At 36.3% G+C, this 15,327-nt stretch overlaps 2 protein-coding genes across 3 annotated transcripts; one reads left to right on the top strand and one right to left on the bottom strand.

The window, feature by feature from the left end:
• The first annotated feature begins 978 nt into the window (after positions 1–978).
• LOC111432533 (CASP-like protein 4B1) lies at positions 979–2,288 on the top strand. The gene is made up of 3 exons (XM_023069459.1): positions 979–1,317; positions 1,828–1,963; positions 2,070–2,288. Exons 1-3 carry the CDS (start codon positions 992–994, stop codon positions 2,271–2,273), a joined length of 666 nt encoding a protein of 221 aa, XP_022925227.1. The 5' UTR covers positions 979–991; the 3' UTR covers positions 2,274–2,288.
• A 1,239-nt stretch (positions 2,289–3,527) lies between these two features.
• LOC111432398 (protein SCAR2-like) lies at positions 3,528–14,176 on the bottom strand. 2 transcript variants are annotated; one of them, XM_023069263.1, is made up of 10 exons: positions 13,865–14,176; positions 10,831–10,994; positions 9,912–10,035; positions 9,697–9,826; positions 8,668–8,729; positions 7,353–8,563; positions 4,669–7,319; positions 4,501–4,587; positions 4,149–4,253; positions 3,528–4,074 (listed from the first exon to the last, which is right to left on the bottom strand). In XM_023069263.1, the coding sequence occupies exons 1-10, from the start codon at positions 14,017–14,019 to the stop codon at positions 4,021–4,023; spliced, it is 4,743 nt and encodes a 1,580-aa protein (XP_022925031.1). In that variant the 5' UTR covers positions 14,020–14,176; the 3' UTR covers positions 3,528–4,020. The 2 variants fall into 2 exon arrangements, with proteins under 2 accessions (XP_022925031.1, XP_022925030.1); XM_023069262.1 differs by having other exon boundaries at positions 4,669–8,563.
• Positions 14,177–15,327: the final 1,151 nt, after the last annotated feature.

The raw sequence follows: 15,327 nt of genomic DNA, 5'->3' as shown, positions 1-15,327 counted from the left end.
CCAAAAATAAAATACCCTTCTAATTTTTGTAAAAAAATTTAAGATACTCTCGAACTTTCAAGAGTGTTCCAAAATTACCCTTCTAATTTAAAAAAAAAAAATTAATTTTTCTTTAGTATCATTATTTTAAAAGTAGCATTTTGAAATCTTCCCAAAAAAAAAACACATGAAAGCCATAAATGTTGAAATGATTTGATAAGAGCATTTAGAGTGCTTTTGTCTCAAACCATAACCAAAAAAGGGCCCTCCCTTGCCCCTCATCATACTCAATGTCCTCTCCCAAATGGACCGAAGCCTATCACTCTGTCATTCCCGGCTCTCTCTCCCGACATTTAAATAAAAGAAGAGTATGTAAATGAACTGGAACGATATCTGAATGAAGGCAATTTTGAGAACAAAATGATGTGAGATCCTATATCGGTTGGAGACGGGAACGAAACATTCCTTATAAGAGTGTGGAAACCTCTCCCATTTTAAAATCGTGAGGTTAACGAAAATACGTAATGGGTCAAGATTAAAGAATTAAAATAAAACTTTTCCAGGGAGAGAGAGGTAATTGAAATTTACCCAAAGTTTAGGGATATATATATATATATATACTAAATATATACAATTATTTTTTAAATATAATTGATTTAAAAAATAATAATTAAATACACAGTTATATTTTAGAATTTTGATTTTTTTGAAATGGGCCTTTGCATTGACCTTGGGCTGGGCCTTTGCATGGCTAGCTCGACATAACTTTGGGCCCAATAATATGTTGACCAAGTGATTTGGATGCCACGAATTTGAGTTGACCAAATTAAGGATTAGCTGTCAAACAGTTGTTGCTCTTCTCATCGTGATTCCCTCTCCCGTTGACTTCTTATTCCTCGTTGACTTTCTTTGTCTCTTGATTACTTAGTACCACTAGACAATATATATGTTTGTAAGTTTGGTGTCTTAAGTATATCGCAGTGTTTAGGCATTTTCGGTTCTCTTGTAAACAATGTCGAACCCTAATGAAAGATCATTCACCGAAATCCTTGAAACGATCTCCTCAGCTCCTCCTCCTCCTCTTGACGTTGAAAAGAAGAGTACATCTCCAGACGTCGAAAAGAAAAATACGTCTCCAGACGTCGAAAAGAAGAGTACACCAACAATTGGAGTCGAAACCGCTGCAATTATAAAGAGGAAGAAGAGAGAAGACACGTTAAAGAAAAGCTCTTTGGTTTTGAGATGGCTATGTTTTATATTTTCGTTTCTCGCTTTTGTTCTCATGGCCTCCAACAGACATGGAAGAGGTCTTAATTTTGAAGACTACGAAGAATACAGGTATCGTATGGATACTTTTATTTCTATCGAGTTCTTGGGTCGAACAATAATTTAAAAAGATATTAGAACACACGATCTAGTAATGAACCACCCCTTGAATTAATAGGGTATTAAAAGAGAGAAAAAAAATACAAGAACGGAAGAATGGTTGAGTCATAAATTGAAGCTAAAAAGATAGAATATATCAAATAAAGATGATCTATGGAGTGTTGATAAACAGTTTATATCCGTATACTAACGGTAAGAACTTGTAAAACATATTTCTAATAATTTAAGAATATTAATGCTAGTTTTAAAAGTCAGGAGTATTTTAAAAATGTGGTACTTAGGATTCCGTTCATATACTAACGATAAAAGTATTTTTAAACTTTTTTAAAAAGTTTATTTTTTAATTGGTTAAAAAAAGTTCTAACGGAAAAATTGAAATACCAAGAATATTTAAAAAAATAAATGTATAGTATGCTGACTAGTTGAAGTATACTCAGTTTCTCGATTCTCACTAAATGGCAGTTACTTGGTGGCAATTGCGATAATCTCAAGCGTATATTCGGTCTACCAAGGAATTCGAGAAGTTATCCAACTTGTTAATAGAAAACCTACATTTTCTCGACCCGTATTTGCCACCATTGACTTTATCGGCGATCAGGTATTTGATCTTGGTTTTAAATCGTTACATACCTAATTTTAACACGGGCATGAATCAACCAAACGGGTTCAAATGGTTATTGTTTTTATGTTGTTGGTGGTGACAGATTTTGGCATATTTGTTGATATCGGCGGCATCAGCGGCAGTTCCAAGGACGAACTATGCTAGACAAAATTCTGACAACTCCATGTTGATGAAGTTTGTAGACATGGCCTCAGCTTCCATTAGCATGGCTTTCTTGGCCTTCTTCACATTAGCTCTATCTGTTCTTATTTCTGGATATCAACTCGCTGCTCACTTTTTCATCTGATTTTCGTATCGTTTCATCGACCATACCCTAATTTTTCTTGTTCCGTTGAGTGAGTATTTGCTCGTTTTCGGTCGATCTTCATTTGTATTTATTTAAACATTGTTTGATGATGTTTTCGGTTGTAGTTTTTTGTTTTCAAAAGTTGTGGTTGACTTTTCTCGTGATTTCTTTGTGTATCTTTTAGAATCAAAAGGAAGTTTTTTTTTTTTTTTTTTTTTTTGGTATGAACTTATAATTTTTTGATTCGATTAGTTTATGAATGTAATAATAGTAGAAAAAATTGGATTATTTGATGCATGGGTAACATGTAGCATGTGGATTATATAATATGTGTTCTTGATCGGTTATGATTTTGTATGAATATGTAAAACGTTATACGAGGTACTATCGATATGAACATGTGTATGCTATACGAGACACCATCAATACAATTATGTATAGTTATTCGAGACACCATGAACTATAAATGTTTATACCATAGGATGGAAATACAATGATTATGAATGTATTGAAAGAATAGTCATGAAATGCATAAAGAAACCAACGTGCATCATATCACTAAGCTTATGGTTTAAATTACGAAACCTGTATACTCACGTAATCATGAATTACTTCTCCAGTTATGTATTGTACAGGCTTGTATACCCATAATATTATTGGTATTCCTTCCTTTCCTCCATTTTCGACAGCGTGAGCGTGCGATAGCTCATCGTCAAGTCTAGGGTGAATGTTAATGAGCCCACCTAATTGGTTTATGGGCAAGTACATGAACCATTCCGCTTTTTTTTTCTCTCTCTTTTAAATCAAACTCTTCCGCCTTTTCATACCAAACATTTTCGACTTCCGCTTTTTTTTCTATTACATCTTTCATAGCATATTTTTCAGAATGCTATTATCAAAAGTTATACGGTAAATATCTTGTAGTGTAAAGAGAAGTACTACACATTCAACTCTAATCGAAAATGAAAGTAGAGTCTAAAGACAGTCATGAATTTAAGTCAACATTTTTCCGAGCCTAGCTGAGAGGTCACTTATTGAGTAATTTTAAACACTCATTCTTTTCCTAACATTTTTTAGATAAAAGCAAGGAACCACTAACCGGATGACGACTTCTATTGTGGAAGCCATGAGACAACGTTTACTTCTAGGTAGTTTCTTTTCACGATGAATAAAGTTTTGTGTTAGCTTAGATTTACGTGACAGTTTATCTAGCTCGAGAGAGTAACTTGAGTCACCGTGCTATAAAAGAAAGAGAAAAAAAAACTATGTCTGTATAACATTAATATATATATACTGTTATAAATGTCCCAGAACCAAAGAATTTCACTGTACTAAGAAAGGAGGGCCACTATAATATATGGGGCCACAACACAAGTATAAGGTGAGACAGAAAAGAAATATGCATGAGACGCTCTACTACAAAAAGTATGTAACATACCAAAATCTAAGCCATTCCAACACCATTTACATTTGCCAAGATTTTACTAAATACCATGAAAAACTGCTTGGTCCAGCTCTTGTTGATCCTACCTTGTATCGTATCTCATTCTCGTCATCGTATACCGTTCATGTGGCGGGTTGTGTAATGCTTTGTCGATGAACATTTGAGGACATGTGACGGCTGCTTTACATACATGAAGCTTAGAGAAGATGAACACTAAACTACTGAAATTACCATTGATGAGAGAAATCTCAACCCAGTTCATGGTAGATCAGCGATGGAGTATTTATGGATTGAAGCTTAAGTTTATTCAGAATCACTCCAACTATCACTATCATCTTCATCACTTCCAGCCAATGCCTGTTTAATAGTTCCAAATAAGTTCCATTTTAAACAGAGAGACGGTCGGGGTCGGGGAGAAGGTAAAGAGATACCTGGCGAATTGCATTTGCTTTCTCCAAGATAGCAGACATCCTCAAATTGGTTTTCGGACCCTGCACGCTCGGTCTTGTTACGGCTGCGGGCTTCAAGCTGAAGGACTGAAAAGTACAATCAGAATATTTTGTTAGCTAAGTCGTAACAGCTCAAGTCCACCGCTAACAAATATTGTCCTCTTTGAGCTTTTCCTTTCAAGCTTTCCCTCAAGATTTTTAAAACGTGTCTGCTAGGAAGAGGTCTCCACACCCTTATAAAGGATGTTTCGTTCTCCTCCCCAACCGATGTGGGATCTCACATAAGTACTAGTAATACAAGCCAAAGTTAACAAGAGAAAAGTTCAGTTTCAACCTTCGTTCGAATCTGTGCTAGCAGTGAATCTCTTTCATCAACCTTGGGTCCAATTTCAGGAAGTATCCGATCAGAAACTTTTCTCAACTGCAAATTGGTTAAGAAAGTTAATTCAAGCTCATCATCACCAAAAAAGTTCACAAAATACGTAATGAAATATTATCAAACCTTGCTTTTATCGTGGGCAGCAACAGCATCAATAAGAGGGCTTCGTGGACGAAGTAGCTTACTAGAAATACGTCGATTTCCATTCGGCATATCGACCCCAGAGGTTGATGGCACAAGAGGTGTGTTAGAAGATGAAGCTAGTTCTTCCTCTGTAGTTGGCAAATCGTGCTGAGATTGATCGTTCTTCACGAATGACATCGGCGCCATAGCATGGGAGTTTCTTTGTTCCCCTTCAAAATCCTGTGATAAATGATGAGATATATCAGGCCTTAATACGGTTTCTGATGCTGAGTAACTAAACGGTCGGAATGACTGCCCATTTGAAGATCCACTATCGCTTTTACAATTTAAATCGTCATTTGTTCGTCCTACTGAAGGCAGTTTCAAATCAGACTGTACTTTTTCTCCATCAGACTTGAGAGAATCATGCTCTGTAATTTCCGTGGACATTGACGGTAATGATAAAAACGGATTATTACACTGTTTCACCATGGTAGCAGAACTATATTCAAGGTTTTCTTGGCTACTCATGGGCAATGAGAATGGAGAAGGTTGCGTTGCGGTATGTACCACATGACCAGATTCATGTGTGAGCTTATTATCATGAAAAGGGCTCTCGGGTTGTAAAGTCGCTGCACTTGATGATCCTAAACATGTACCCGTCTCTTCAGATTTTGATGGTAATATCAATTCAAATGGATCCTCAGGTCTAGGTGGGGCAGAAAAAGCATGTTGAACCTTCCCTAACCTCCACTGCATTGGAGGTAGAGGGGGCAGTGGTGGTATCTCATTCAAACCGACTTGAGGTACCTCAGGCAGCAGGACGTAGCTAGGTAAGACGGGCTGTAATGTATCCATTGTAGAATCAGTCCTATCGCAATCGCTAATAGGATGTTGTATATATAACTCTGATAAAGAATGTGCAGCTTGATTTGTTGCTTCATTAGGTTTGCATTTAGGCTGTACCAGTTGGACAGGATTTGAAGACTTTACCAGTTCAACTTTTTCTTCATCTAATTGACCTGAAGATCGTTGTTCAAGGTGTGAAGAATTGGAAACATCAACATCTGCCTGTACAAGTTCCGTTTCCTTGTGTCTAGCTTGCAAATCTGGTGATGTAAATTCATTGCCCTCTTTAAGATCATCCTGATGGGAAGAATTGGATTCTGATTCCAAATTTTGTAGTTCCAAAGATTTTCGGTTAGAAGAACGATCATTAATAACTGAAGTACATCGGCTTTGCGTAGGCACGGGTAAATTATGAATGCCATCATTCATCCCTGAAACTGCATAGCCAGAAACCAATTCATCTTCTAAGGGATTTACTTTCTTTCCAGTTAATGATCCCAAAGAACAATCTGAAGCATCTTTAAATTCATTTTGATTTGCAGATGGATTCTCTAAGCCAGGATGATTTTCTGGTAAAGCATTCTTCATATACTCCGATACGGATAAACGACCATTCGAGGACGTGCTAACAACTTCATTCACATCATTAACAGTTGCAAATTCATCTGCTTGAAATGTTCCTGATGGAAGTTTATCTATGCTTGCATTTTCTTCATGGTTGAAATGATTTAAATTCTTGGGTGTGACTTCAGATATAGTAGCAGTCTTAGCTACAGTTGAAGTAGACAAAACCACACCATCCCCTTGAACATAAACAGTCGCAACATCGCTACAGTTTACAGAATCAACCACCTCATCTGCTCGAATCTTTTCAGTCGTAACGTCACTACAGCTAATAAAATCGACCACCTCCTTTGCTCGATCCTTTCCAGAAGCAACATCACTACAATTTACAGAGTCAATCACCTCATCTTCTCGTACCTTTTCAGCCACAACATCGCCAAAGTTTACAGTATTAACCACCGCATCTGCTAGAACCTTTTCAGTCACAACGTCACTAGAGTTCACCGAATCGACCAACTCCTCTGATTGAACCTTTCCAGTTGCAAAATTACTGTACTTAATGGAATCCTCATGATCCAGATCACCTGGCGAAGAAAGTTCATCATGGGAGGAAACAGAAATGGTAGGCAAAGTTACACCTTCTGAAGGAACCGTTTCAGTCACAAAATCTCGTGTGTCCAAATGCATCTCATGGACTGTATCATTTGGATAACGGAGTTGCGGTTCATCCAAGGTATCATCAGCTGCCGTTGTTATATCTACGCTATTTGCGTCTCTCACAGAATATGTTACATCAGTTTCTGTCAAACCATGTTCAACTTGAAGAACATCATCTGCTACATTTTCCACTTGACCCTTCAAATCCCGTGTTTGTAAGTCTTCATGTTTTGCTTCAGCTACTTCAATGTTGTCATCCTGCGATAAATCTGCTGGTAAGTTATCATATTTTCCTTCAGCTACCACTACGGTATCATCGCTTTTCAGGACAACATCATTATATTTGTCATCTGAAGAATCATTTGTAGAAGAAACATATAAAGTCTCAGAGGGTAATAAAGACATAGGAGACAATCCAATTTCTGGCAAGGCTTGCTTGTCAATAGCTCTATCATCCTGGTATTCTTTTTGCAGCATTGTATCCTTGACCTTTCCTTCCGGTTCAATCTCAACAGCTTCCCCCAAGACATTTGAAAGATGCAATGAATTTTCAGATGTGGCCTCTACTTCTACGCCCTCCCCGTCTCGAATATGATAATCTTCAGATAGCATCCTGTCTCGAATATGATAATCTTCAGATAGCATTGTATCGTTAGCACGACTAACAGTCTCAGAGGAAACATCATGGTGATTATCTTTATGACAACCTAGGTCGGTTTCCGTACTTGATGTCTGTGAATCAACATCAAAAAGGTTGGTAGATGATTTTTTATACAACTTTGGTTCCACCAATAAGGATGGAGATGGGCATGATTCTGAGTCTATCAGCGGTTGAGGAGGAATTGGATCCCCAAAACCTGAATCATCAGGTACTTCTTCAGATTTTGAGATTCTCTCATCAACACTGGTGTTATCAAGCACTCCAAGTTCATCAGCATTGATTTCATAAGAATGAGAGGTATAATCCAGATTAGATGGCATGTTTTTAATATCCACCATACATGCTTTAGAAATTGAAGGTAATGCTTTAGCTGTTCCTTCAGAATCATACTGAGTGTTGTCGGCCAAACTACTTACTGTATCAGAGCATGAAAAACTGGATTGCTCTCTCTTGAATGAACTGTTATCATCATTTGATCTTGATGAGTTTATCAAGGATCGTGAATCAGATACTTGAGCTCGGGTTTCTCGGTGTTCCGCATTTGCATCAGATTCACTTCTCCGTTTTTCAAGGTTAACATTTTTAGATCTAGGTTCATTATCTGCCTCCATTTCTGACTCCATAGTAGCAAGAGCATCTACATAATTGTCTACTTCACTGATTATCTCATCAGAACGATACCCATCTATACTGCTCCCTATTTTTCCTTCTCCATATTCTAAATGGTTTTCGACCACCACCATTTGTAGATTGGGAGTTGTCTCAATCTCAACATCTGCAGTTGATTCAGGCACCTTCAAAATCTCCTCACCAGAAACATCACCGTTGATTGGTCTTTTCAATTCTTCTTCTTGGGCTATACATGATGAGCATGTATTTACCCTTCCAGGAGACTTGCTTGCAGGACTCACCGTAGTGATATCAAGTATTCTAAGCCCCAGTTCATTGGTATTATCTGAAATTGAATACAAGGTTGGTGCAGCAACAGATGCTTCATAAATCATCTTATGCTCTGGAGAAGGAGTCTCCAAAAATTTTTCCATGTAGCTTTTGCCATTTTTGGAGTCAATACATCCATTAAATTGCCTTTTCTTCAATTTTACAAGTCGTGAAGGATCATTAAAACAGCTTTCAATGCGCTCCTCCAAAAACAACTGATGTAGTCTATGGAAAAATTTGACGTTAGCAATCAAATATATATAAGTGAGCATATGTCGTTGAACAAGTCGATAAAATTTCCTGAAGAAAAAAGGAATTAGACACCCTACTTGGCATGGGATGTTGGTCCAATTTCTGGTGTTCCTCCATTCCTCCAGCGTGGTCCTTTCTTCTGCTAGGAGGCAAAGCAGCCATATTTTAAAACTAAAAAGATTACTGTCATGCATGGATAAGTTTCACTAAGCAGGAAGGGTGGGTATACCATCTATAAATGACAGTCCAAGAATTGATAGGTAAGATGAGCCCAAATGAACATATTTTCTCTAAGAATTTAAGAACCCTATGGGTAAATAAACTTCATGTTGGAAATTGCCCACGATCGAAATATGTCAAAACAGATAACTGAAGTGGAAGAACAACTTGAGGGGAGAGAGCTTTTTAATAGAGGAACCTTAAGCACGTATGCTTTATTAATTCTCTTTTTTGTGTTTGTGTAAATAACATACCTCTCATGGGTATTTATAGTGGAGATTGCATAATCAATCTCCTAAACTTTCAAATCAATAACTACTAAATCTTCTTAATGGATCTCCTAAACTTTTAAAATCAGTAACTACTAAATTTTTGTAATCGATCTCCTAAACTTTCAAATCAATAACTACTAAATCTTCCTAATTGATCTCCTAAACTTTCAAATTAATAACTATTAAATCTTTATCCTAAAATCGCACTAGGTTAATAACTTCTTTTGCTAAGTCAAGCTTATTAACTCACACTTCACGACTTCTCTTCTCTAATAGATCCAACGCAAGCAACTTGCACATGCAGAGGCTCAAACATAAGCCACCCAGATGCAAATTTAGTTTTCAATAAAAATATTCTGTAGGTGACTAATAATTATTCAATTAAAGTAATCTTTAGAGAAGACAGATACAAAATAATGACTGTGGATGATTTGACAAAATTACAACGTATCGTGTTGACTATATTGATCTGTTAAATAAACAATCAGTCACCAAATAGATAAACAAATAAATTAGCCTAAAAAAAAGGTGCCCAACCAATCAAATTAGTAAGAGCAAGAGAAAGAGAGAGACAATGGATGAGCTGCATTAAATTAACTACAATACTGAATATACCTTCACTTTACGAATTTTCTTCTCCCTTTGAGGCACAATATTTGATCTCTCAGAAGCCGTGGATTCCACTTTAAATACTGACGGGTCAGTGTATCGCTTCAAACATGCCCCAGCCCCTGCAACATCAAACCTATTCCAAAGGCAGACAGTCAAAGAATTTATTTTTAAATCCTAGAGGCATATTTCTTTTACATTTATACAAAAGTTTAACATACTTGTCTAAAAGAAATAAACGTGGGGGGCCCCTGCATTCTTCATATGATTCCATGACAAACCGAGGCAAGTCTCCACGAGCAACAAGATTTTGTGCAGACTGGAAATTAGGATGCCAGTCAAGTCCTGCAATATAATTCATGATTGTGATTTAAGAGTTTATCCTTAAGATGTTAGAACCCTCAAAATACAAACTTCATTTCATTTTAGATGAACTGAAGTCATTTCAAACAAACAAGATAAGCATAAAATAGATTTTATTGGATGGTTTCATCTAATGATACTAGCCCTTATCTAAAAAAAAACAATAGAATTTGAGTCATTCCAATGTGAGATCAAAATGGTTGAATATGAAAAAGATTCGATAGGATAAATAATCACATTCAACATGCCTAGATGCATGCAACCTTCTATGCGTAAAAAGCCAACATTAAGTACAAAGGTTAATTAGATCTTGCAATATTCACTCCAACCTTCCTACCAAACTGTGATAAATCAATATCTCATTTTCAGAAAATCTTCGCATTATTCTTCGGAACTTGAAAAATACATATAATTACTTAATCATGATGAAGGTGCATGCGGCCCTCAAGAAACAAATAACAATATGTTGTAAGTTTTTAACACCATAAATCAGTATTCAGATCATATATGCACTAAAGTATATAAATCAACAACCAGATAGCAAGACTATTTTTACAAAATCTTTAAATGAACATGAAAGTTCAGTGCTGCCTTTGCATGAAGTGATGCAGTGACTGTGAGCATGAGTTTGTTTGTTTATAGCAGTAGTTTGAAATCAGAGGAATAATTTCTAAGTCCCTACATCACATTCTTTAAAATAATAGCAAATATAGAACGAAATTTACAACATTGACATGATTGTTGGTAAAAGTATAGCATTACATACGGTAGACTAACCTGCACTAGTGAAGAAAGATGTATGATTTGTTTGGGACAGAAATGCTTTCTCAATTGAAGGAACTTCTGCCTCAAGTTGCTGCACACGAATCATAAGACCATGGCCTCGTGCAGCCGTTGAAATGACCTCTTCATGTAAGTCGTGGAATACCTCAGCAGCAAACCTTTTATCAAATAAACAGAAACAAAGATGAAGGCATCTCAAGGGGGGAAATCTCTTTAAATACTATAGAGGTGAAAAAGAGTCCTAGAGAGCTAGTAAAATATTTGAAACAAATCCTTTCAATTTTTCACAATCTTTCCATGTCCCTGTTGGAAATTGCCAATGATCGAAATATGTCGAAACAAATAATGAAAAGGAAGAACAACTTGAGAGGAATACAAGAACTTTAAGCAGTTATGCTTTATTATTATTATTATTTTTGTAAATAACATACATCTCATGAGTATTTATAGGGGAGATTGCATAATCAATCTCCTAAACTTTCAAATCAATACCTACTAAATCTTCCTAATCGATCTCCTAAACTTTCAAATCTTTCTTAATCGATCTCCTAGACTTTCAAATCAGTAACTATTAAATCTTCCTAATTGATCTCCTAAACTTTCAAATTAATAGCTACTAGATCTTTATCCTAAAATCGCTCTAGGTTAATAATTTCTTTTGCTAAGTCAGGCTTATTAACTCACATTCTATTCCGTAAGCTTGACTTTGTTCAAGATTTTTCACTCCCAGCAATTCCCGCATCTCTACATACTTAACCCTTGCTTGGGCCTCGGTTAGAATATCTACACGTTGCTCTCTAGTGCATACGAACTCCACAAGGATTTGTCTCTTCTCAATACACTCACGGATGAAGTGGAAGCGAGTGTCAATGTGTTTGTTGCATCCATGAAATATTGGATTCTTCATCAATGCAATCGCGGATTTGTTATCGATGTAGAGTTACTAGCTTTAGTTCACTTCTAGTCACTTCGCTCAACAAATTTCTCAGCCATAATGCTTGGCACGATGCCGCAGTTGCTGCCATGAACTCGGCTTCACAGGAAGATAATGTCATAGTTCGCTGCTTCTTAGATTGTCAAGAGATCAAATTTCCGTTGAGATAAAACGTCATTTGTGCGGTGTTTTTCTATCGTCAATGTCTCCAGCTAGATCACTATCAGTAAAACTGACTAGTTCTTCAGGACCTCATCCTTTTTTATACTTCAACACATAGCTTGTGGTTTCCTTCACATACTGGAGAATGTGCTTAACCGCTTGATGATGCATCATAGTGGCCTTTTCCATGTAGCTACTCATTATTCCAACAGCGTATGAAAGGTCCGGACAAGTATGAGTCAAGTACCTTAGACTTCCGATGACACGCCTAAACTCAGCAGGATTCACCAAGCTTCCTTCAGCATCTTTCCCGAGTTGTAGCTTTGCTTCCATGGGATACTTGGTCGAGTTGCATTCTGCCATCTTAAATTACTGCAACAACTTTTTAGCATAGGCCGATTGCTTTAGGGTGATGCAATCTTTCCTTTGGTCCACTTCAATACCGAGGTAGTACGTGAGTAACCCGAGATCAGTCATCTCAAATTCTTTCGTCATTTGTTGTTTGAACTCTTTGACGCCTTCCACACTTGTGCCAGTGACGAACAGGTCATCAACGTACACGCCAACGATGAGTGTTTCAACACCATCATTTCTTATATACACTGCTTGTTCTTGTGAGCACTTCATGAAGTTTAGACTCTTTAAGCTCTTGTTCAGACATATGTACCATGCTTGATGGCATCCCATACGCCCTAGCTTGTAAGTTAACACGCATCTTTATCGACCATGCTGCATAATTACTCTTCGTGAGTAACGGGTACTAGAGCGTTACACTCCCCTCCCTTCCACTCCTTATCATTGTCACATCTCCTCCAACAACTTCGTGTGGTGACAATATTTGTTTCGACATCCGAGCTCTGATACCAAATGTTGGAAATTGCCCACAATCAAAATATGTCGAAACAAATAACTGAATCTGAAGAACAACTTGAGGGGAAAGAGCTTTTGAATAAAGGAACCTTAAGCACGGGAAAGAGCTTTTGAATAAAGGAACCTTAAGCACGGGAAAGAGCTTTTGAATAGAGGAACCTTAAGCACTTGCACTTTATTATTATTATTTTTTTTATTTATTTTTTTTTTGTGTAAATAACCTACCTCTTCGGTCTTTATAACTTTCAAATCAATAACTACTTAGTCTTTCTAATCATAAATCTTTGATCTCCTAAACTTTCAAATTAATAACTACTAAATCTTTATCCTAAAATCATTTTATGTTAATAAGTTCTTTTTGCTAAGTCAAGTCTTTATCCTAAAATCGCTAGGTTAATAATTTCTTTTGGTTAAGTCAAGCTTATTAACTCATATCACTAACATGTTGCCAATTATTTTTCAGACTCAATAGAAATATTAAGAAGCTCAGCTGCTGAAGTTAATCAACATTACCAAAATTACAATTAAAACTACAGAAAATTTGAGAAGGTAAAGATTAGAATCTATGCAAATATTTTACCCATATACGGCAAGCCCAAGATTAGTATAAATTTTTAGGAATTATCGAGTAGTTAATCAGCTATTAATCAACTCGTATAGTCATCAAACAGTCTTAAGAACATAAACTTGGAAACTAAATTATCAGAAAGAGCAAAATGGATTGAAAGAAGGAGAATTCAAGCCGATAATTCTAGAAACAAACTAAAAATCTCTCGCGTTCAGCATTTCACTCATCACATTAATTTAAATCCAAAACCTAATTAAGGCAAGGTCAACTGATTCTACAATTTACTCCTAAAACTCTGATTCAACACAAACCTCTCAATTCAACGCTCATTCCAATCATTCAACTCACAAACCATCCCCAATTCCAAGAAGAAACACTCATTCATTAACAAACATCCACAATTGAGAAGAATCAGAACAATCCACTAAAAAAGAAAAGAAAAGAAAAACAGTAGTAGTAAAAGAAAACCAAAAAGAAAAGAAAGAAAATCTCACTCGGCAAGGTCACCGAGTTGGCGCAAGACTCCAACGAGGCCAGCCATGGCAACTCCTTCAAGAAGAGCTTCGGGATCATCTTTATCGGCGGCCTTGTACAGCTCAGGATCCGCCAAGCCGTACTCGTCCCTAATTTGGTACCTACTCAGCGGCATTTCTTCTTCCTCCTCGTACTCGTCCCCGAGCTCGACACTGCAATCCAACTGATTCTGAAATTCACCGCCGGGCTCCGATGGTGCTCACCACTACATTTCTCACCGGAAAAGCACCGAAGAGATGGAGAGAGAGAGAGAGAGAGAGAGAGAGAGAGAGAGAAAGGTGAGTTAATTGGGAATCGATTAAAGATGTGAAGGGATGAATTAATATACGGTTGTCTCGGCCACTGTTTGAAAAGAGTATATTTAATGTTCCCTCACCTCTCTTCTCAATTATATGCATCATTTTTACACTTTAAATATATTTATTAATTATTATAATATATTTTTTAGAATTTTACACTTTGGTCCTTCAACTTTGCTTCATTTGCATTTCAGGCTCTTCTTTCTCCGAAGCTTTCTTTTTTTAATCTCTCCGTCAAATTTCCATTAATTACTAACGGAAAGTTAATACGATACTTATTTTTTACTTTAAAAAATATTTTTTTTTTCTTTTTAATATATATTTACAAGAGTAGAAACATCTCCCTTGTAGATGCGTTTTAAAATTATGAGATTGATGACGACATGTAACGAACCAAAACGGATAATATACGCTAGCGGTGGGCTTGGCGTGTTACAAATAATATTAGAGTCAGACACGGGCCAGTGTGCTAGTGAGGATGGACTGTGAGATCCTACATCGATCGGAGAGACAAACGAATCATCCTTATAAGGGTGTGAAACATCTTACTAGTAGACGCATTTTAAAATCGTAAGATTGACGACGATATGTAAAGCAATGGACTTGGGCTAAAGTGGACAATATCTACTAGTGGTGGGTTTGAACTATCACGCCAAATAAGAAGTTGATCCTTGGAGTGAACCGTACAAGACAACGTCGGATGTTCAAAACCGAAAAAAAAAAAAAGAATTTTTTTATAGGTTATGGGCCGATTTGTTTCTATTAAAAATAAGCTTCTCGAGTTTATATTTTTTTTGTTTCTAAAGTATTGCATTATGTACTAAAATGTAGTGGGTACTTTGTGATTTCTAAAGATGACACTTTTATTATTCTTTTATTTCACAAAAATTGGTATTTTTGAAAATGACAACGTTTGTATGCACATGAATATGTCAAATTGTTGTCCATGTATTATTTTGTCATGTTATAAACAAATTAATATGGAAAGGTTTCTTTTTTGTTTTTCTTCTATTATTATATTCGGAAAGTCGAGACTAGAGCCAACGACTTATGAAGAGATAAACTGTAAGGAGCTGCAAAAAAAAAAAAAAAAAAAAAAAAAAAAAAAAAAAAAAAAAAAAAAA

Source organism: Cucurbita moschata, unplaced genomic scaffold, assembly GCF_002738365.1.
Source record: "Cucurbita moschata cultivar Rifu unplaced genomic scaffold, Cmos_1.0 Cmo_Scf00038, whole genome shotgun sequence".
Lineage (NCBI taxonomy): Eukaryota > Viridiplantae > Streptophyta > Magnoliopsida > Cucurbitales > Cucurbitaceae > Cucurbita > Cucurbita moschata.
The sequence above is the reverse complement of the archived record's forward strand: the minus strand, read 5'-3'. Positions and strand labels throughout refer to the sequence as shown.

Bases quoted from the DNA above. Each gene is read 5' to 3' on its own strand.
- LOC111432533 (XM_023069459.1), top strand. From the start codon at position 992: ATGTCGAACCCTAATGAAAGATCATTCACCGAAATCCTTGAAACGATC. The intron at 1,318-1,827 runs GTATCGTATGGA...ACTAAATGGCAG, and splicing joins GAAGACTACGAAGAATACAG to TTACTTGGTGGCAATTGCGA. The intron at 1,964-2,069 runs GTATTTGATCTT...TGGTGGTGACAG, and splicing joins TTGACTTTATCGGCGATCAG to ATTTTGGCATATTTGTTGAT.
- LOC111432398 (XM_023069262.1), bottom strand. From the start codon at position 14,019: ATGCCGCTGAGTAGGTACCAAATTAGGGACGAGTACGGCTTGGCGGAT. The intron at 8,564-8,667 runs GTAGGGTGTCTA...ATTTTTCCATAG, and splicing joins GGACCAACATCCCATGCCAA to ACTACATCAGTTGTTTTTGG. The intron at 4,254-4,500 runs GTTGAAACTGAA...TGTACTTTTCAG, and splicing joins TAGCACAGATTCGAACGAAG to TCCTTCAGCTTGAAGCCCGC.